At 47.3% G+C, this 23,710-nt stretch overlaps 1 protein-coding gene and 1 non-coding gene across 2 annotated transcripts in view; both read right to left on the bottom strand.

Moving 5' to 3' along the window:
* LOC144258244 (uncharacterized) overlaps window positions 1–23,710 on the bottom strand; it is a 222,074-nt gene that overhangs the window by 160,845 nt on the left and 37,519 nt on the right. Inside the window, 2 exon segments of the mRNA XM_077806658.1 lie at window positions 16,926–16,927; window positions 17,650–18,470. Of these exon segments, the coding sequence (XP_077662784.1) occupies window positions 16,926–16,927; window positions 17,650–18,470 (823 nt within the window).
* TRNAG-UCC (transfer RNA glycine (anticodon UCC)) lies at window positions 9,156–9,227 on the bottom strand. Its single transcript has one exon. It is a non-coding gene; the product is annotated as a tRNA-Gly (tRNA).

A 23,710-nucleotide genomic window follows, 5' to 3' on the forward strand; every position in this document is an offset into this window, starting at 1 on the left:
CCCACCATCAGCCTCAGCCTGGACCAGTCCACACAAGAGATCCACTTCCTGGACACTACGGTGCTAATAAGCGATGGTCACATAAACACCACCCTATACCAGAAACCTACTGACCACTATTCCTACCTACATGCCTCCAGCTTTCACCCTGACCACACCACACGATCCATTGTCTACAGCCAAGCTCTGCGATACAACCGCATTTTCTCTAACCCCTGAGACACAGACAAACACCTACAAGATCTCTGTCAAGCTTTCTTACAACTACAATACCCACCTGCGGAAGTGAAGAAACAGATTGACAGAGCCAGAAGAGTACCCAGAAGTCACCTACTACAGGACAGGCCCAACAAAGAAAATAACAGAACGCCACTAGCCGTCACCTTCAGCCCCCGACTAAAACCCCTCCAACGCATCATCAAGGATCTACAACCTATCCTGAAGGACGACCCATCGCTCTCACAGATCTTTGGAGACAGACCAGTCCTCACTTACAGACAGCCCCCCAACCTGAAGCAAATACTCTCCAGCAACCACACACCACACACAACACTGTCCACATATTTATTCAAGTGACACCATCACAGGACCTAATCAGATTAGCCACGCCATCAGGGGCTCGTTCACCTGCACATCTACCAATGTGATATATGCCATCTTATGCCAGCAATGCCCCTCTGCCATGTGCATTGGCCAAACCGGACAGTCTCTTTGCAAAAGAATAAATGGACACAAATCTGACATCAGGAATCATAACTTCAAAAACCAGTAGGAGAACACTTCAGCCTCTCCAGCCACTCAGTAACAGATTTAAAGGTGGCAATTTTGCAACAGAAAAGCTTCAGAAACAGACTCCAAGGAGAAACTGCTAAACTTGAATTAATATGCAAACTAGATACCATTAACTTGGGTTTGAATAGAGACTGGGAGTGGCTGGGTCATTACACATATTGAATCTATCTCCGTAAGTTAAGTATCCTCACACCTTCTTGTCCACTGTCTAAATGGGCCATCTTGATTATCAGTACAAAAGTTTTTTTCTCCTGCTAATAATAGTTCATCTTAATTAATTAGCCTCTTACTCCATCTTTTCATGTTTTCTGTATGTGTGTGTATATATAAAATTTTCTTACTAGATGTTCCATTCTATGCATCCAATGAAGTGGGCTGTAGCTCATGAAAGCTTATGCTCAAATAAATTTGTTTTTTCTCTAAGGTGCCACAAGTCCTCCTGTTCTTTTTGCGGATACAGATTAACACGGCTGCTACTCTGAAACCTTACTAGGAATGCACATCAGCCCCAGGTTGGTGAAATACAGATGACATCAGTTGGTCAGATTGTGGTAAAATCTACCTTGGCTTTTTCTCCATTAGCATGTTTTTGTGGTTTGCTAGCTCCAGTGAGCTCTCCAGACGTAAAATCACAGCTGTGTTTTCTATACTGACATGGCCCAGTAGACAAGTCTGGGTTAGCTCATATATTTTCTCTTGACCTGTCCTAATCTATTCTACATTTCCTAGTCTAGACAAACCATTATCATGATGCTAAAACTTTTGCAAATAACGCAACTCAATAATAATGAGACAGCGCGGCGAGAAGCAGGTTTCAGTGGATCCAAAGACAATGCAATGGGAAAATCGGTGGTCCTGATTCTGAGTCATCCGATATAACCTGCTCTAGAATCTCATCCTGTCTGCAACAGAAAATGTCTTATACCTCTCTGAGATGTAGATTTTTCTCTCTTTCCTGAAGGCTGTTTGGTCACACAACGTGGATATTAGTTTTCGTTGGCAGAATGTAGTTCAGATTTATTGGGGACTTTGAGACAAATGACCATTTGCATCAATGGTAATTTCTTTCTTTATTTATGGTTTCCCCTCACCCCTCCGTGATGGGGAATGTTCAAATGTAGCTCAGTCAACCGGAGAGACTATTCTTCATTATGGGATGTGCTGTCGAGGAAACAGTCACAGTTTTACGTCTCCTCCTGTTTCAAATGGTGAACAACAGGACACCCCAAACTGTGCCACTAACTTTCATCACTGGATATAATCCCAGTTTTGTTCAATTATTTAAATCAGAAATTATTTCAAATAATCTGGGGAGAGGGTTCCACAGTAAATTGCTAGGAACTAGGCAAAATGTGCATGCATTTGTTTCTCAAAACAGTTGTGACCCAGGCCTTAGAGGTGGTTACTCCTGAAGATGTCTCCTAGCTAATCCTAATGTTTTGAAGTACTGTCTCTAGCGATGCAGATGTGGAGGAAATAGAAGTGGTTTGTTGTTGTTTTTGAACTCGCCCGTTGTAATGCTTCCAATGTGTATAAAATAAAATCAATGTTTAATGTGGGGACAGCGACAGAAGTTTACTCTTTCTGAATTGAAAAAAGTCCCTTCTTGTACCGTATAGTGATTCTCATCCAGACGTATATTTAGTTTCTAATTTAGACCTGTTCCATCAGATTAAAGAAATAAACTGGGCATGTTTGGGGATGCCATTCCTCGCCGGCACTTCTGAGATTTTGGATGGTTTGGTAAAGGATTCTTCTCCAGAGAAATGTCAATTTGCCCCCATCACGACCAAGGATTTGGCAAGAACACACGTAAAAATAGCAGGCACCCAGTAGTTGGTTTTCACTGCAGAGATGAAAGCTGTGGTGAGCTATGGTCCAAGTAAAACTGTGTTTAGAACACAACTCCATAGTTCAGTGGCATTGATTAGAGTCCCAAAGATGCCATGGTTAGATTGAGAGCAATTGTCCTTTACCGTTTGAATCCAAAGTTTCAAGAGGCAAAGTGAAGCATCAACCCTTTTTCTGAGGACATTTCTTCCTCCTGGATCCCAGTCTGGCTGCACTGTTGGACAATAAGGACTTTTCTTCTGTGAAAGTAATGGTCACCCATTAGAGAATGAGTGATGGTCACCCATTAGGGAATGACTGTTTCAAGCTCCACTTTCAGACTGCAGGATATGTGAACATAGAGTCCTGGTTCTATGCTTTAGTGCCCTAGTTTTGGTCTTGTGTTTTATTTGCATCACTTCTCCATCTCTGGCTACTTAGAACGATTAAAAGTGTGAAAATAGAATAGAGATGTTTCTTCTCATGTTGCAAGCCTTCCCACACAGTGTGAGACCCCTTCCACCCACGCTTAAGGCAGAAAAGCCAGAGATCAATTAACTTCCAAAAATCGAAGGCACCTATGTGGGTGTAAACCACAAGTTTACAGAAGGGTTCACGTGTTGGAAATGGGTGTTAATTGGAATTAAAAGAAAGTAACATATAAGATTTTGTCATCTTTGACTACGTTATTGTTACCAGTGACAATGAAGTTCATTATTTGTTAATGAACAAGAGACTAATTATGTGATAACTTTCTTCTTTCCAGTATATTTCTGATTTTGTGTCTCTTTTCATTAGTAATGTAGGAAACAGTAGCTAATCCTTAAAAGCTTATTTGAGGTATTTACCCTCTTCTGACTACGGAATTCTGAAATAAAACCGTACTCCAAGGGTTGAGGCGATGGAATATCTGAGATTAATAATGTGTATGAGAATACAGATCAGTATAGACTTTAATTATTTCCATTTCAAACGGAATTTATTCTGACAAGTTTTAAAGTCAATTTCTGTTAAGAGGACCACGCCGCAAGGAGAGAGTTGTGTAACCTTTTACCCAGGTAGAGTGTAGGGGTTACCGAGTTCCCCTAGTTCTTCTTAGCAAAGGAAAGACATGACTTCTGTGATGAGATGTCCATATATATTTATAAGAAAGATGATGGACGTATGAGGCCATTGCTAGGTTTTTTGTTTTGTTCTTTTTGTTAAAAACAACTGCAACCAGTTATTTTTATGGGTAGTCAGACCGCTTTCCTTTTGAAAAGGCCAGATATTAAAGCATAGCCATTGAACCATTAGGCCAGGCTGTGGAGACGTCCTCAAAACTGGCCTTAGTTTTCTTTCATTTTTATCTTTGGGGTTCACACATCTACACTGAATGTGGTTTTCATGAACAGATACTTTAAGAAAACTGCTGGATTAGGGAAGAATTTTCCAAAATGATGTTAATCCAAAGTTTGCCTCATTCCAACTGCATTGGCTCATGTTGTCGGTATCCCAGGCATACTTCACCCTGATTTTCCCAGAGATCTCAGGGGACGCCCCATAAAGTGGAGTAAGCTGGAATTGTCAACCATAAAGACCACGATACAGGCTGAACTCTTTCACCTTTCCAGTCAACAAGTTCTCTAAGAAAGATTGATCCCCTCTGGGGAAGGAAGTCATGTCATCAGTGACAGGCTCTGGCAGCCTTTTCCATCTCCCTGTACTTGAGAAAACCCAGCAGTGGGGAGTGCTGGCCCAGCTGCCCAATCACTTGGTTCTTGACTACAGCTGCTGCTCCTACTGTACGTGAGTACGAACACTCCGAGAGCTGGAGACCTCCAACCCCTCGCCATTTCAGCGTTCCTTGTCCCATTGTCTATCTTTCCTTTTATGGACTGGTAGATGTCCTGGCTTTCCTACCATAGTAGGGTGCGACTGTGGCTGAGTGGGCGCGCACCAGTGTTGTTCACCTGTGGAATGCACACAGGGAACGCACCAGAGAGAAAACGTCTCCAAATCTAAATGTCCCTTAAACTCTGCTTGAATGTGTCCTCCCCATTCTGGGAAGTCTGAAGAAACTAAACTGTTAACTGTAAACTATTCAGTGACAAGCTGTTAAATTTCTGCTTATTAAAGCCCCAGTAATGTCTGGTTCTGTGTCGGAGGAGGAAGGAGAAGGATTTAGCCCATAGGAAATCTAAGGAGGAAGATTTAATTGGCTTTGAGGTTGTAGCTTAAACTTGAATAATTTGGTTCCAGCACTGAAATATTCAACTACCTTAGCGTGGATTGCACTGCCCGGGTGAATCTCTCTGATTGGGATTTATAATTAAATGAACAGCTGCCTCTCAGAATTTATTTTTTAGGATTTATAAGGGTGGATTTTCTGTTTTAGGACTATGATGCTTTGACTGGATTCCAATCCAATATCATTGTTAACTCATTGATTCACTACGCTGACCTTATTTAATAACTGTGTGTTCAACCAATAGACAGAGAAGGTAGATGAGGTAATATGTTTCATTGGACTAACTTCTGTTGGTACAGGACACAAGCTTTCAAGCTACTCATAGAATCATTTGCTTTAAGGCCAGAAGATACCATCCTGTTTATCTAGTCTGACCTGCACATCGCAGGCCACCGAACCTCACCCATCCACTTCTGAAATAGGCCCATAACCTCTGGCTGAGTTACTGAAGTCCTCAAGCCTTGATTTAAAGACTTCAAGTTATAGAGAATCCACCATTTACAGGAAGGAAGAAGGACAGTGTGTAATTGGTTAAAATTTTTGTTATTTAGGAGTGTGGGATAATGTGATAGGTTTAGTAAATTTGAAGGCGGTCGCTAGTTTTACTTATATAATGTAAATGAAAAACAGTGCTGTTTGGGAACCATTTCCAGACCGTTTCCATCAAGCTGCCGGAACTCTGACCCCTCTGCACAACCGTGAGGAGGGGATCAATTCTATCTCCACATCCCATCCCCGTGCTCAGGATGAAGGGAGATTAGGAAGTGAGCTATTGGCAGGGGTCAGCCAGGAGGGGTAGGAAGCCATAAGTAGTATTTGCCCTGAGGATACAACACCTGCTGGTGGCCAATCCTGAACACAAAGACCTCACAAGGTCTTGGTAGGGAATCCCAGCTCAGGCACAGACACTATTTGAGTTGGTCCAGTGATTCCTCACCCGGGCAGGTTCCTCTCAGGATCTCTCTTTCATCCGAGCCCTGGAGATCTGAGACCCACAGGTCTTCCCCTCCTTCCAGCTGGGACATGAGAGCGGGTCTGGGAACTGGAAACCCTGCTCGGATGAAAGAAAACAAGTGAGATCAGGTGAATTCATGGCACATTTCTCACAAAGAACACGACCTTTTTTTTAACCCCTGCTCATTTTAAAGCACAGAAATTCTGGAGCTAGCTCTCCAGGTGCTCAAAGGTGCCAGACACTCCGGTTATAAGGGGATTAATTCTCCATCTTTCTGCTGGTACTCACACAGCCAGACACTCCTCATCAAAGGGGCTCCTAAAACCCAGAGAAAGTAACTCCATATCACAAAAAGACAAGGGACAGTCACCTTGGAACTGATTTTTACCTGCAGAGACCCCCAAAGGTATTGAGACCGTCATAGGGGGAACTCGGGCTGGGGGGCTGGGCTCTGTATGGTAAGGAATAGGAAGAAGAGGGGTTATCGCTGAGTGCAGTATGTCAGGGGTGTTAGGGATCAGGAAAACCACATTTTGAGAAGTTAGGGAATAGAAAGAGTCGGCTGTAATGGAAAAGAGCATAAAGATCCCCCAGTGCATGGGGAAGGTTATAGAATGATAGAGCCACAGAAATGTGGGGCTGGAAGGGATGCCAAGAGGTCATTTAATCCAGCCCATAGACTGAGGCAGGAACAAGGAAACCTAGACCATCCCTGAGAGGTATTTGTCTAAACTGTTCTTGAAAACTTCCCGCGGTGTGGATTCCACAACCTCCCTTGGAATCCTATTCCAGAGCGTAACTACTGTGGTAGTCCCAATTCCCCCCTAATATCTAACTTAACTCTCCCTTGCTGCACTTTAAAATACAGTACAGTCTTTGGTACCCATCTTTATAATGAATTTCTTCTTGACACCGCTTCCCTAGGAGAATGGCATGTGGGCCTGTGCCAAAGGACGTACTAAAATCATGATGCAGCAAATCTGCTGCTTCCCTGTAATACCCTAGGCCAGTAACCCTGCCAAAGAAGGAAATTAGGCTGGTTTGGCAGGATTTGTTCCTGACAAATCCATGCTGACTATTCCTCATAATGCTCTTATCCTCCAGGTGCTGACCAACTGAGTGTTTAAGAATATGTTCCAGTATCTTTCCAACTCTCAAAGTATGGCTGCCAGATCTGCAATTTCACAGGTCCTCTTTGCTCCCCTTTTTAAAGACAGGTTCGGTATTTGTCCTTCACCAGTCCTCTGGGATCTCACCTGTCCTCCAAAAGTTCTCAAAGATAATTGCTAATGGGGCTGAGATTGCCTCAGTTAGTCCCTGAAGTACCTCGGACGAGCTTAGGGAATTAGATATTATAACTCAGAAGCAACAGACTAATTCCTCTGGAAAAGGGATTATTATCAAGGGAAGTGGAGGATTCTCCGTCTCCTGAAGTCTGCATTCGCCGTCACTCGGGGCACCAGGATCCCTGGTGAACCTGGGCCCTGGGCACCTACCAGCAGCTCCTGGCTTTGTTGCTGCTCCTCGGCTTCGGCTGCTTCTCTCTCTTTTCCCAGAGGGGCCCGACGCTCTCGGGGGGGGGGGTTACAAACCGCTGCAAACGGCCTCACAACGGCCAGATTTCAGGGCCCGTCCTGCCCTGCAGACGCCCGAGGAGAGTCCCTGGGGCTTTTTTCCTCGTTCAGCCTCAGCCAGGAAGCTCTGAGGGGCTGGTGAAACGGGGAGCAGGTTTCCCAGAGAAAACACAGGGCCCCTGGGAGAGGTGACAGGGGTGCAGCCCAACCCCCCAAGCTCCCAATATTCCCTGTGCACCCCCAAACTCCCGGCTTTGCTCGCCCCCCACTGGCACCCCCAAACTCCCAGCTCTGCCCCTGCCACTGACATCCCCAAATCTTTAGATCTTCCCTCCCTGCAGACACCCCGCAAACCCCCAGCTCTGCCCCCCACTGACACCCCAAAACTCCCAGCTCTGACACCAGCTACTGACATCCCCAAACCCCCAGCTCTGCCCCCCACTGACACCCCCAAACTCCCAGTTCTAACCAGCTCCTAAACCCCAGTACCCCCATGACCCCCAGCACCAGCCCTTCCCCCCACCCCACAGCCAGGCTCTGACCCTGAGATACACCCCCCTCCTCCCCTGACTGCCCCCATTCCCTCGCCCCCGGGCCCAGCCGGGGCTCCGAGCTCTGCAGCCGAGCCGGGGTCCAGGCCCCTCCCCACGTGTCCGCCCCACGCGTGTCCCCGCCCCCTCCGCGCTGCAACGGGGCCGGGCCTGGCCCTGCCCTGCCCCACGCAGGGTGTTTGGGACACGCGGGGAATCCAGCTCTGGGCTGGGAAAACCCCCCCTCCTCCCTGGAGGGAGATTTGGCCACGTTCCTGTGCCACGGGGCATTCGGGGAGCGGGCCCCTCTTTCATTACAAATTAATCCCTGGGCTGTGTCAGCCCCTGTCCGTGTTAACAGGGCCCAGCCGCCTCTCTCCGCGTGTGCCCTGTGCCATGGGATTGTTATCAGCTAGTTTCACCCGTATGCCTCCAAATCTAGAGCAAGGAACTGGAGCGTGAGAGCCGCCATACGTCTGCTCTGGGGCTCTCCGCCGTCGAGCAATTCCCTATAGGCTGCAGCATGAGGGTCTATTCTAGCAAGCGGAGTTCAAACATCAGTGGGATCTCAACAGCCCTGAGTCTTCTCTCCGCCCTTTTTCTGATTAATGGTTATTATTTTGAAGGGCTTGGCTTACCCACGATCTTCTGCTTGCATAATTGCATGGCCCTTTTGGGTTCATATTTCCCTTTATGCCCCTCTCCCTTTTGTTCACCTCCTTATTTTTGTAACCCGTGAGAATCTGCAGCCGCAAAAGCGGACAGAAAACGTTATATTTCCGCTTTCTCCCCACCGTGCCTGAGCAGGATGCAAACCCCTCCGCCAGCAGGAATTAAAACGCCGAAGAGAAGGAGATACAGATGCATGTTCCCCCAGTTTCTGACTCTCTCATACTACACAAGGAAGATGCCTACCCCTCCCTATCCAGTCCTGCCCCTTGCATCCCGCCGCTGGGTCTGTAAGGACGTGCTAGCATGTGGGGCTTAGGGCTCGTCTCCCCTGGCCATTTACAGGGTCTCGCTGCAACCGTCTCGCTCGGGGGTGTGGAAACCCAACCCCCCCCAGTGCCGCAAGTTTCACCGCTGTAAAGAGCTAGTGTGGACAGGGCACCAGCGCTGGGAGCCACTTTAGCGTTGCCGGCGGAGACGAGCCCAGAAATTCTCTGCCGATTGTGTGGAGAATGCGATTAGCGCCCAACGTGACTGACGTTAAACCCATTCCAGGGGAGGCAAAAACACACCCCTGCATTGGCCGGGAATCGAACCCGGGTCAACTGCTTGGAAGGCAGCTATGCTCACCACTATACCACCAATGCCTCTGGCGAAAAGCCATTCTCCCAGGTATCACATGTACTAGCAAAATGACTCACGCCGGCAAATGTACTGAGCACGATGGATGGACAGGCAGCCACCTGTCAGTCCTGAGCAGACAGGTTCCCACAGTGACTGAAAGATGGGGAGGGGGCCCCACGCCCATCCCTCGTCTGGGAGAAGGGACATGGGCGTGGAGATAAATTCCCATATGACAAATCTTACCTGAGAAGGAAGGAGCCAGCGCCTTTTAAAGCAAATGTTTCTGTTCGTTCCTGCTACCTCCAGAGGGGTGCGTTGCTGATTCCAGGCCTGGGGCTCTGCCGGGATCGGGGACGATGCAGGCTGTCACTGAGCTGAAGAAGAGAGATGATTTCTAACCGGGACGGCCACCTCGTCTCCACGACACGTGTTCGTCCGTCACTTGCTAGCGGGGTGACCAGACAGCAAGTGTGAAAAACTGGGACAGGGGGTGGGGGGTAATAGGAGCCTATATAAGAAAGGTTTCAGAGGAGCAGCCGTGTTAGTCTGTATCCGCAAAAAGAAAAGGAGGACTCGTGGCACCTTAGAGACTAACCAATTTATTTGAGCATGAGCTTTCGTGAGCCACAGCTTACTTTATCGGATGCATACTGTGGAAAGTGTAGAAGATCTTTTTATACATACAAAGCATGAAAAAATACCTCCCCCCATATAAGAAAAAGCCCCCGAAATCAGGACTGTCCTGTAAAATCGGGCCATCCGGTCACCCTACTTTCTAGCGGGTGTGTGGTTCATGGAGGCAGCCCACTGTCCTGGGGCTCTCCTGAGGAAATCAAGTTTCTGTGCAAAACTTTTCACCAAAAGGAGGGAAAGGAAATGGCCACACGATGGTGCCAGGACACCAGGAATGTAACGACAGGATTCCTCTTCGTGCATTAACTCTGACAAGGGATTGATCGCCCCTCTCCTGGATTTGAAGAGCTGCTTAGTTTCCCCCTTGGTGAATTACAAGTAGGGTGACCCGATCTCCCAATTTTATAGGGACAGTCCCGATTTGGGGGGCTTTTTCTTATATAGGCTCTTATCACCCCCCCCCACACACACCCCCGTCCCGATTTTTCACACTTGCTGTCTGGTCACCCTAACTACAAGGCTGACACAATTTTACCGATGGTGACCCTAGGCTTGAAGGATTGTGGTCTAAACCTGAGCCCTCTCTTATGAAAGGCTGGTGGCCCCAATCCAGTTCCAAATGCTCCTCTAGAAACGTGCCCGGGATCCCCGCACATCCCCACGGGAGTGAAAGGAGAAAGCCCCAGTCCAGCCCTTCGCTCCAGGCTGATATTTCTGGGGGTCCATGGGGCTGGGAGGAGGGACGTTAAGGTCTCTGGGGAGAACCCAAATGTGGGGAGGGGTGGGAAGGTCTCTAGTCCAGGGGGATGGGCAGGGAAGCCCCCCTATGTTGTGGGGAAGGGGTCACCATTGGAGCCAGAGGAGGGGAGCCCCCCCGTGTGAAAGGAGCCGGGAGTATGTCACTGAGGAACCTCCCCGTTTGGGGGGGGGGGGGTGGGGAATGTCTGGGAGAGGAAGGGGGAATCATTGGGGCAGAGGGAGAAGAATCGAAGGGGGCATTCCCTGGGGGTAGTCCCTCCCGTGGAGGGAAGGGGATGGCTCTGGGGCTAAGCTGAGGACTTCTGGTGTCCCGAGGACTCGTCCGAACTGCCCCAGCTCCTAGACAAGCCGGATACGGAGGAGCGGTTGGGATTACCTCTTGCAGTGTACCCAGGGGAGATGTAGGACAACCCCGAGATCCAGGTATACCCCGGGGGGAGGATAGGAAGTAGCCCAGGGACTGCTGGTACCCCACCCTGCTTGAGGGCCGGGTTCCCCGGATTATTCACCGCTCTGCCTTGCCTGAGGGTTGGAGCGCTAGACTTTGCTTGGTATCCTGCCCTGTCTGAGGGCCTGGGTTCCCAGACTCTACCTGGCTCTACCCTGCCAGGGGGTCGGGCTTTAGCCTGCTTGGTGTGCCCCACTCCGCCTGAGGGTTTGGGGCCTTGGACCCCGCGGGAGGGATCGAGCCCTGAGACGGCTAACTTCCTCCTTTGTCTTAGACTGGTTATTCCAGGGGCGTGAAAGCTGGAAGAGTTGCGGCCTTCCTCGGAGATGGACAGCGAGGGAGGGCCGTACACGCCTACAGCGTGGCCAACAGGATGTTATCTGGAGGAGCTGCCTCCTTGGTTGGCCGGTTGAGTTCGGGTAGCACCGTCCAGGTCTGGTTGAGAAACCCTACCACGGCTGGAACTGAAAAAACTATCCCTTCGCTATGGCCGCGTTCAGTTCCACCATGCATTCAAGTCCCCCGGATGGCCCTCTCCTCCTCAGTACGGGCGCAGGTCGCCCGCTGCTCGGTTTCCTCACAGGTTCGGCATAGCGGGAACAGAAGTTTGCCACCCCCTCTGACAGGTAACAACAGGGGAAAGGGGCCGCGCGGGGGGTACGCTTTAACTTTCGCAATTCCAAAATAATTTACGAGGAGGTCCAAATTTCTCATGAACTATGGGAGCTTGCTGAGCTCCCATGGGCAAGATGTTTAAAAGGTCTATAAAACAAACGCCTAGGGCCTTAACTTCCACACACATTAGTTTACCACCCTGAGCGATCCGTTGTACGCACATCTTTTCCTTCCATAACTGTCCAACGACAAAGGACGCATCGTAACCTTTGGCGTTGTGCGCTAGGAACGTGTAGTCCCACAACTTTTGGCCAATAAAGGTCTTAACAAAGGTAGAAAGACACTCACCGCCCTTAAAGTCCCAGGAGTTTCCCGGCTTTAGGGACATAGCAAAAACGTAATTGGGCACATGCAACCCCGTCTCCTGCGTGCATTCAAATTTGTAAAAAATATACTTTTCTGACGATTCAGGCTTTCTAAGGCTGTCCATAAAACACAGGTGGCTGTCGACATCACCAGTGATCAAACCCTGACACTGCTTACAAAACCTCCCTTTACACCGGTGCCCCTTGTCCATGTAGGGCTGACACTTATCATCACAAAGTTTTAGACGGGCATTCGACTTGTTTTTTTGATGCACAGTCGACGTGTCTGTCTAAACACTCTTTGGAACAGGGAAAAGGGGCCTCGTGGGGGGGTACACTTTAACTTTCGCAATTCCAAAATAATTTGGAGGGGTCCAAATTTGTCATGAACTATATCAGGGTGTCCAATAGGGTGTTCTTTGCTTTTGTTTATGAAATGGTACAGGCTGGTAAAACCATAATTGTGGATTTCTTCACTGCAGTAATGTAATATGGGCAGATAGCGGTAGTCCTCACCTCAAAAGAGCATCCTTAGGCAAGAGAGGCTGAAGCAGCTGGGCCTCGTTTAAGAAATCTGCAAGCTCCCTGTCTGTTTCTATCATCACCTCCCACTCGTGCTCCCAGAGGGTCCTCACTACAAAACCAACTCTTTTGAGGCAGTCGGTCTTGAGCTGTGTCTTATAACAAAGAAACCCCAAAGTTGTCCCTGTCATTGTCAAAAACCCTGTGATTTTTCACAATAACAGGTGACACGGGCCATGGAAAAACCACCCGCTGAACTCAAAGGCTGCCATCAATGACGATGTAACCATCCGGAAAGTAGGGGCCTACCTGTAATTCCCCACCCTGTAAAGCATGCTGTATCTGTATAATTTCTTTGTGAGTGGTACACAACAGCCACTGAATAGAGGGGGTCGAATATCTCTTTTTCTGCCTGTGGTGGGCTGCAAAAACATAAAGCCGTATATAACGCTGGCATCTGTCTGCATGGCTATGTGCCGGAAAGGATCTATACACAATTTTACCTCTGTGAATTTACCGGGGCCTCTATCTGCAATATCTCCCCTCTCTGTCATTTTCATGGTCTCTTTTCTGTACAGGAATACTGGCCCGTCTCAAAATTTTGACATCCTGCTGACAATAATATGCAAACTCTTTCTGCAAGTCAAATGGCTCATATCTGTTGTTCCAATACCAGTCAAGAAATTCTGCTTTCTCCCTGGGTATCATAAGAACATAAGAACGGCCATACTAGGTCAGACCAAAGGTCCATCTAGCCCAGTGTCCTGTCTTCAGACAGTGGCCAATGCCGGGTACCCCAGAGGGAACGAATAGAACAGGGCAATTATCAAGTGATCCATCCCCTGTCGCCCATTCCCAGCTTCTGGCAAACAGAGGCTAGGGACACCATCCCTGCCCATCCTGGCTAATAGCCATCGATGGACCTATCCTCCATGAATTTATCTAGTTCTTTTTTGAACCCTGTTATAGTCAACATCATAGTGCTCCACCCAAGCATAGGCCCCACGTAATTTTGGTTTTCTAAAGTGTTAAAAAAAATGGGGGAAATACCCTTTGCAACCTTCAAATCCTATCGCCTGCAGGAGCTTGCTAAGCTTCATGGGCAAGATGTTTAAAGAGTCTATAAAGCAAATGCCCAGGGCCTTAACTTCCACACACACATTACTTTACAACCCTGAGTGATCAGTTCTACGCACATCTTTTCCTTCCATAACTGTCCAACGACAAAGGACGCATCGTAACCTTTGGAATTGTGCGCTAGGAACGTGTAGTCCTGGAACTTTTTGCCAATAAAGGTCTTAACAAAGGGAAGAAAGACACTCGCCGCCCTTAAAGCCCCAGGAGTTTCCCGGCTTTAGGGACATAGCAAAAACGTAATTGGGCACATGCAACCCCGTCTCCTGCGTGCATTCAAAATGGTAAAAAATATACTTTTCTGACGATTCCGGCTTCCTAAGGCTGTCCATAAAACACAGGCGGCTGTCGACATCACCGCTGATCGAACCCTGACACTGCTTACGACGCCTCCCTTTACACCGGTGCCCCTTGTCCATGTAGGGCTGACTCAAAGTTTTAGACGGGCGTTCGACTTGTTTTTTCGATGCGCCGTCGACGTGTCTGTCTGAACACCCTTTGGAGCGACAGTACGGTCTACAGCTAGGGCACCTCAGCTGCACGCTCACGCTGTCTGAGCGTGTTACGCTCACGCCGAGGCAGCAACGAGACCGGCCAGACTGCCCGCGACTGTACGCCCCGTGGCAAAACTCACCATAATGTTTCGCACCGAACAACTTTTTCACATCCAGAACCCCACAGTAATGCTCATCGTGCAACAGGATGAAAAAAGCCTTGGGGTACGCTGGGCCCCCCATTTAAAAAACAACCCACCCGTCTTTCGCCACATAAAGCACCATCTGTATGCTGTCTCCTAAATGCCGTTCAAAGGCAAGAACCCAGCCACAAAACAAAGACTGGTACCGATGTAAGTCAGGTCTACTCAACACGGTCTCTTTTTATGGGTGATTTGACCACTGAGGACAGAATTTAAAACTCTACGGCCACCCCATGCCCATGTTTTTTACAACCGTCACAATGAGGCGCAACGTCCCATCGACATGCATCTCTCTATTACTCGACCAGCTTTCAGGTCTGATTGAAGAAATCTTCAGCAGACATGAGTAAGACAAGCTGAAATGTAGGTGACGTTAGCTTAGCTATGTTAGGCCTTGGAGACAAGAAATAATGACTTAAACCAGTGACAGAGAAATAACCCAATGCCCTAAGATTATGGGAAAAGAGGTACCAAGTGGTAATATTGCACAAAATTAACCAGAAGATTAATATTAGATCATAAAAATACCGTAAAGTCACATCCGTCTCCGACATGTGTCTTAAACCACACCAAGACAAACCAAACTAGCCAAACAGAGAGGACTTTGGTTTTACCCCACTGGCTAACCACAAGTTACACAAGCAATTCCCTTAGACACCCCAGTTTCCCAGTATCCCCACCAGGGCCACTCGTCATGGGGAGGAATGGTTACGAAAACCAATACCCCAGTAAAAGAAAAAAGGTTCCCTTGATCCCAGAGGACCAAGCCCCAGACCCAGGTCAATATACAAAGCAGATCTTACCCACAAATCACGCTGTGGCCAATCCTTTCGAAGCTAAAATCTAAAGGTTTATTCATAAAAGGAAAAAGATAGAGATGAGAGCTAGAATTGGTTAAGTGGAATCAACGACATACAGTGATGGCCAAGTTCTTGGTTCAGGCTTGTAGCAGTGATAGAATAAATGGCAGGTTCAAATCCCGTCTCTGGAGAACATCCCCAGCTGGGATGGGTCATTCAGCCCTTTGTTCAGAGCTTCAGTCTGTAGCAAAGTTCCTCCAGAGGTCAGAAGCAGGATTGAAGAAAAGATGAAGGGGTTTCCAGGGCCTTTTATATTCTCTGCCTGTGGAAGGACCCCCTCTTTGTTCTTACTGTGGAAAATCACAGCAGCAAGATGGAGTCTGGAGTCACATGGGCAAGTCACAGGTCCATGCATGACTCAGTTTGCAGGCCGACACCATTGTTTACATGTTAGTTTGAACGTTCCCAGGAAAGCTCAGATGTGGATTGGCGTCTCCCAAAGTTAGTCTCTAAGGTGCCACAAGTACTCCTTTTCTTTTTGCGAATACAGACTAACACGGCTGTTACTCTGAAACCTGTCAGTTAGGTGTTTCTTGATTGGGCACTTACTGAGAATAGTCCCTTCTCAAGCAGCTGAGAAATGCTTCACTGCAGCTACTTGGAATCAAATACATTTGAGATACAAGTACAGAGCCCATATTCATAACTTCAAATACACAAATGTTACACACAGCTAGCATAATTATAACCTGCAAATCATAACCTCTTCAGAGACACTGCACACAACAACCTTTGTACCATATTTGCTGCAAATATATAACAGTGGTTGCAACAATGATCTATACGGTCACAGTTTATGTCAATAATGTCACACACATGGTTTTAGATCCATTAAAAATTCTCCTTCCAGGTCTGTGACTCCTTCACATCCGGATGTAACGATTCTGGATTTAGGATCAAAGAAATCAAACCATGATTCCCAAGCACTGAGAACTCAGAACACTGGGTTATGGGGAACTATGGGTGGCGAAGGTATAGGATGTGAAGAAGATAAACTCTACACAGCTTAGACAGAAGCTAACGCAGTTGGGATGATGGGTGTGACGAAGTGGGAATGTTCTTAGTGTTGTCTCTGAATACTGTGGGTGCCTCAGTTTCCCCTAGGCATTTCTTAAGTAGCTAGGTGGTGGAATCAGGGGGGTGTGACTGTTGCAGAGCCCTAGAGGGCCAGTGTGAAGGTGTCTGCACAGAGAATGGCCGACACCCTGTCTCCTGGCGATTGATGGCCTGGGCCCTTCCCCCCTGCAAGGTGCCAACTGAAGGTGTTGGAGAACAAAGGGATCAGGTGGCCTCCTGGCCCGGGAAAGAGACAAAGGCCAGAGAAGGGGCTGGAGAGTTTCAGTTTACAGCTGGCTGGGGAAATGGAGGGAGGCCCAGAACAGGGGTCTGGGCTCCCTACCCCCCAAGATGCACCTGACCGAGGGGTCCTGTTCTCTGCACATACAAGCTCTGTTTTAGACCATGCTCCGGGTCATCTAATAAACCTTCTGTTTTCCCAAAGGGGAAGTTGGTGACTCTAACAATCACTTTGCTATGGGAGAACGGTAGAAATGAGATCATACAATCATAGAATCATAGAATATCAGGGTTGGGACCTCAGGACCCCAGGGTGCTCCAGGACTGTTTAGACAAGGAAAATTGATGGAGCACAGGTGAAGTTATGAATAAACGTGCTAGACAACTCCAACTGCTCTACATAAGCCATGTCGTCACTGCAAGGATAGTTGTGGTTTTACATCAAGCTAGCTAACGACACAGAAAATCCTCGTGGGGATGAGGCCCAACGAATTTTACTTCGATGGAGCTAGTTGGGGTCACTCCTGTCCCCCCACACTTGAACCTCATGGACATTCCTGGTAGGAGGGAGTAGGGTGACCAGACAGCAAGTGTAAAAAATCGGGACGGAGGGGGGGTAATAGGAGCCAATTTAAGAAAAAGACCCCAAAATCGGGACTGTCCCTATAAAATCAGGACATCTGGTCACCCTACACGATTCACCCTCAAGAACGGTGAGCGGGCAGCCCACCTGAGAGAGACAATGGGACACACATAGTTCAACGAGCTTTCAAGAGGGAACTAGCCTAAATAAATAAATAAAAAATGTCATATGTATAATATCAGAGTTGGAAGGGACCTCAGGAGGTCATCTAGTCCAACCCCCTGCTCAAAGCAGGACCAATCCCCAATTTTTGCCCCAGATCCCTAAATGGCCCCCTCAAGGATTGAACTCACAACCCTAGGTTTAGCAGGCCAATGCTCAAACCACTGAGCTATCCCTCCCCCCTAATGGTCAGCCCTAGAGAAGGTTTTTATGGTGTTTCTTTCCCTTGCAAAGCCTCTGATGATACGTTAGGGCTGAGTTCTCATACAAGCTTTCCCCACGTTTAGAGCATCTGGAGCGTCTCTATGAGCTATGGAGCCTCTGATGTGTAATAAGGTTTGAGCTCCAAGTAAAGGTTTTCCCACACTCTCTGCATTCATAAGGTCTGGCTCCCGTGTGGGTTCTCTGATGGCTCCGAAGTGATGAGCTGTCAATGAATTTTTTCCCACACTCGGAGCACACGTAGGGTCTTTCTCCCGTGTGGATTCGCTGATGTGAAATAAGGGATGAGCTCTGAGTGAAGCTTTTCCCGCACTCACTGCATTCATGGGGTCTTTCGCCCGTGTGGATTTGCTGATGTTTCCTAAGCGCTGAGCTGTAAGTGAAGTTTTTCCCACAGTCAGGACATCCGTAGGGTCTCTCCCCTGTGTGAATTCTCTGATGCTTTGTAAGGTCTGGGCTGTTGGTAAAGTTCTTCTTGCACTCACCGCATTCATAGGGTCTCTCCCCCGTGTGGATTCTCAGATGTGCAATGAGCTTTGAGCGGCTAATGAAGGTTTTCACGCACTCACAGCATTCATGGGGTTTTTCCCCTGTGTGGATTCTCCGATGTGCCATAAGCGCTGAGCTGTTAGTGAAGCTTTTCCCGCACTCACCGCATTCATAGGGTCTCTCCCCTGTATGGATTCGCTGATGTGTAGTCAGGGAAAATCTCTGAGTGAAGCTTGTCCCACACTCAGAGCATTTGTAGGGTCTTTCTCCTGTGTGGATTCTCTGGTGCGTAATGAGGTTTGAGCCCCGAGGGAAGCTTTCTCCACACTCACAGCATTCATAGGGTCTCTCTCCCGTGTGAATTCTCTGATGCCTAATAAAGGCTGATCTCCGAGTGAAGCTTTTCCCGCACTCAGGGCATGTCTTGTTTCTCTCTCCTGCCTGCATTTCCTGCTGGGCTGCAGTTTCTCTGAGGTATTTGTGCGGCCCACAACTATTAATGGGTTTATTCATTTTCTCACTTGGTTTGTTTCTCTGCCTCCTCTCCGGCCTGTGCTGACTCTCACAACTTTTTCCCCGCTCATGACTCCTGGAAACATCCTCTGGAGAGATTTTCAATAATCCCCCATGCGGTTCCACTTGCTCAGCATCTTCCTGCTGAGGTTTCTGCACCTCATTCTCACTCACCGTCCCAGCACCTGTTGGCAGAAACAGGAGTGGAAAAGGGGAGATCAACCCATGTTGGACATTGGCTGCAGTGGAAGAGGTAATGGCAGAAGCTCCTCATGTCCTGGGAATCCCTAAACCCTAGGGCTTCAATGACACTCCTCACATGCTTTAAATTAAACTAGGGCTGTCCATTAATCGCCGTTCACTCACGCGATTAACTCAAAAAACCTAATCGCGATTAGAAAAATTAATTGCGATTAATCTCACTCTTAAACAATAGAATATCAATTGAAAAGTATTGAATATTTTTGGATGCTTTTCTACATTTTCAAATACGTTGATTTCACTTACAATACAGAATACAAAGTGTACACATGTCCTCTGGAACGGTGGTTGAAGCATGAAGGGAACATATGAATCTTTAGCACATCTGGCACATAAATATCTTGTGACACTGGCTACGACAGTGCCATGCGAACGCCTGTTCTCACTTTCAGGTGACACTGTAAACAAGAAGCGGGCGGCATTATCGCCTGCAAACGTAACCAAACTTATTTGTCTGAGCGATTGGCTGAAGTAGGACTGAATGGACTTGCAGGCTCTAAAATTTTACATTGTTTTATTTTTGAACGCAGTTTTTTGGTACATAATTCTACCTTTGTAAGTTCAACTTTCATGATACAGAGATTGCACTATAGTACTTGTATGAGGTGAACTGAAAAATACTGTTTCTTTTGTTTTCTTACAGTGCAAATACTTGTAATCAAAAATAAATAAAAAGTGAGCACTGTACACTTTGTATTCTGTGTTGTCATTGAAATCAATATATTTGAAAATATAGAAAACACCCAAAAATATTTAAATAAATGGTATTCTACTATTGTTTAACAGTGTGATTAATTACACGATTAATCATGATTAATTTTTTTAATCCCACGATTAATTGCGGTTAAATTTTTTAATCACGTGACAGCCCTAAATTAAACACATACTTTGGTGAATTCAGATTGGTAGGCTTGGGAGGATGAGATTTTTATCGGTAAATATCAATTTCACCGTAAACACAGAAACCAACAAAAATATTTCCATCAATAATCAGAATTTCAGACAGGCAAACTACGAAAAAGGCTGCTTGAGAATGTAGAGTTTGCTTTAAGAGTACTTACTTTGTATATTTTGACACGTGATGTTAATGGTTTGTTTTAACAGTTATAAAGTTTTAACTTTTCGAGTCTCAACAACTACGGCCATTAAATAATTATTGTCTGACACCCCCCCTCCCCCACCAGCATTTCCTGCAATTGAAAATTTAAATGGCTGAAAATTGAAAACATGCTTAAAACCTGTAATTTCCCACAATTCTGAACATTTAAATCAATAAAAATGGGGGGGGGGGAATCTAAAAAATACGTTGAAAGCATAAAATAAAATTTGAATTCTGCCAAGCCTACAAGCTGGTGACCTAAAGGTAAAGTGCCCTTACTCAATTTCTATTCGTCTCAGCTGTCTAGCCCTCTACCTTCACACTTTAATACACTGTAATTTGTGTTTTGTTCGTCACATTAGAGACCAGACCCCTCAGCTTACACATATAAGGGAAGTGTGTGATTGTGACCAAAGAGACCCTCAATGCCACCTGGCAAGGGGTACCAGAATATCCTAAATCCGGCATCTACATTCTGGTTCAACAGAGAACTGATGTGTTCTGCCACACCCATCCCAGGAAAGGAGCAGTGGAGAGGTCCTCCAAGTGGCCTAGAGTGGTTGTGAGGAAGCCCAGAGGGGCTGCTGGAACGACCAATCAGGGGCCAGGAGGGCCATATAAAAGGAGCTGCAGAATAGCACAGCAGTTAGTCACTGCTTGGAGCTGGAGAAGAAAGGATCGCATGCCTGGGTGGAAGAGCAGCAGGATGACAGATATGTAAGTCTGCTTGCGGGGACCGGGGGAGCGAGAGGTGTTCCTGGCTGGCTGCTAGAACTAAGCCAAAAACAGTTTGCTAGCAGGGAACGGGGGAGCAATGAAGCACTATTGTAGGCTAGTTTAATTAGCAGCTAAATTTTAGGGTCACAGACCAGGGGAATGAGAGGCTCCTGGCTGGCTGTCGGGACTGAGCCTGGGGAAGGCCACAGGAAGATAGGGTCTCCAGGGAGGAAGGCCTGGGGATACAGCCCCATACCAGGGCTGGACTGGTTTAAAGAATGCAGAGACGCCAAACCAGAGGGGGCGCTTGCGAGAGGTGGGTGCCGATCCCAATATAGAGCTCGTAAATGAAGCCGGGGTAATAAGAGCGGCCGCACTGGATGAGAAAAATGGTCCATCTAGCCCAGTGTCCTGTCTTCTGACAGTGGCCAATGCCAGGTGCCCCAGAGGGAATGAACAGAACAGGGAATCATCAAGTGATCCACCCCCAGACACCCATTCCCAGTTTCTGGCAAACTGAGGCTAGGGACACCCAGGGCATTGGGTTGCATCTCTGCCCATCCTGGCTAATAGCCATTAGCGGACCTATCCACCATCAACTTATCTAGTTCTTTTTTGAACCCTGTTATGGTCTTGGCCTTCACAACATCCTTTGGCAAGGAGTTCCACAGGTTGACTGTGTGTTGTTTGTTTTAAACCTGATGCCTATTAATTTCATTGGCTGACCCCTAGTTCTTGTGTCATGTGAAGGATTAAACAACATTTCTGTATTCACTTTCTACACTCCAGTCATGATTTTATAGACCTCTACAATATTCCTGCTTAGTCGTCTCTTTTCCAAGCTGAAAATTCCCAGTCTTTATAATCTCTCCTCATACAGAAGCTGTTCCATACTACTAATCATTTTTGTTGCCCTTCTCTGCATCTCTTCCCATTCAAATGTTTTTTTTTTTTTTTGAGATGGGGGTGACAAGAATTGCATGCAGTATTCAAGATGTGGGCCTATGGATTTATACAGAGGCAACATGATATTTTCTGTCCTATCATCTATCCCGTTCCTAATAAATCCCAACTTTCTGACAGCTTTTTTGACTACTGCTGCACATTGACCAGCTCTTTTCAGAGAACTATCCGCAATGACGCCAAGATTTCTTTCTTGAGTTCATTTTAAAAAGTTTCCATGCAGCTTGCAGGCATTTCACTTTTGAGATTGTACCTTTTCATTTTTGTTTAACTAATGTCCTCAGTTTTGTGTAGTTCCCCTTTTGAAATGGAGTGCCATGGTGGTGGGCTTCTTTGATACCACCAGGGATGTTAAATTTAATTCTTTTATGGTCGCTATTACCAAGTGATTCAGCTATAGTCACCTCTTGGACCAGATCCTATACTCCACTTAGGAGTAAATCAAGAATTGCCTGGCCTCTCTTGTGGGTTCAAGGATTAATTGCTCTAAGAAACAGTCATTCATGGTGTCTAGAAACTTTATCTCTGGATCCCGTTCTGAGGTGACATGTACCCAGACAATATGGATATAGTTGAAATCTCCCATTATTATTGATTATTCATAGAATCATAGAAGATCAGGGTTGGAAGGGACCTCAGGAGGTATCTAGTCCAACCCCCTGCTCAAAGCAGGACCAATCCCCAACTAAATCATCCCAGCCAGGGCTTTGTCAAGCCTGATCTTAAAAACCTCTAAGGAAGGAGATTCCACCACCTCCCTAGGGAACCCATTCCAGTGTTTCACCACCCTCCTAGTGAAAAGGTTTTTCCTAATATCCAACCTAAACCTCCCCCACTGCAACTTGAGACCATTACTCCTTGTTCTGTCCTCTGCTACCACTGAGAACAGTCTAGATCCATCCTCTTTGGAACCCCCTCTCAGGTAGCTGAAAGCGGCTATCAAATCCCCCCTCATTCTTCTCTTCTGCAGACTAAACAATCCCAGTTCCCTCAGCCTCTCCTCATAAGTCATGTGTTCAAGTCCCCTAATCCTTTTTTCGGAGTAACAGCCGTGTTAGTCTGTATTCGCAAAAAGAAAAGGAGTACTTGTGGCACCTTAGAGACTAACCAATTTATTTGAGCATGAGCTTTCGTGAGCTACAGCTCACTTCATCAGATGCATACCGTGGAAACTGCAGCAGACTTTATATATACACAGAGAATATGAAACAATACCTCCTCCCACCCCACTGTCCTGCTGGTAATAGCTTATCTAAAGTAATCGTCAGGTTAGGCCATTTCCAGCTTTCCAATTTTTCCACATCCTTCTTGTCGTGTGGGGCCCAAAACTGGACACAGTACTCCAGATGAGGCCCCACCAATGTTAATGTTTATGGCCTCTCTCATCTCCCTGAGAATTTCACGATCACTATCACCATCCTGGTCAACCAAAATAGTGCTGGAGAGCTGGAAATAAATCAGGGACTGAGTTTCCCCAAATCCTTTCCCACAGGGAGGAGGGGATCAATTCTGCCTGCCCAATTACCCACGGGGAAGGGAGGTCGAGGAGGAAGCTACTGCCAGGTGTCTCTCTCAGTGGGCAGGAAGTCATAAGCGACATCCGCCCTGAGGATACAAACCTGCTGGGGACAATCCTGAACTCTGAGAACTCACAAGGTCTCGGTCAGGAATCCCAGCTGTGTCCTTCAGACGCTGACCGCTTTTGAATTGATTTAATGATTCCTCGCCCGTGCTGGCACCGCTCAGGATCTCTCTTTCCTCTGAATCATGGAGATCTGTCCAGGAGCAACAGACTCTAGGTCCTCTGGAAAAGGAGACTATGAAGAACGGGAACTGGGCCAGGTGACCTCAGGAGGGACTGACTCCAAGAAGCCTGCAGGGAAGAGAGATCGTGGGTGCTGCAGATAGGGAAGGGAAAATACGACTTTGTGAATCCCCAGGCTCACTCCCAACCTAGGACATCCCCCGAGAAAGTCCACTTTTTGCCAGGGAAGGAGTCACCTTGCGGCTGGCAGGAAGGTGAGGAGGAGAAATCGTGGCTGGGGCCACCGTAGGCAGGGTGACGGTGGTGGTGGGGCACTCGGCAAGGCAGAGAGAGCAGTGAAAAT

The sequence above is a fragment of the Eretmochelys imbricata genome, chromosome 28 (genome assembly GCF_965152235.1).
Source record: "Eretmochelys imbricata isolate rEreImb1 chromosome 28, rEreImb1.hap1, whole genome shotgun sequence".
NCBI classification, from domain to species: Eukaryota; Metazoa; Chordata; order Testudines; family Cheloniidae; genus Eretmochelys; species Eretmochelys imbricata.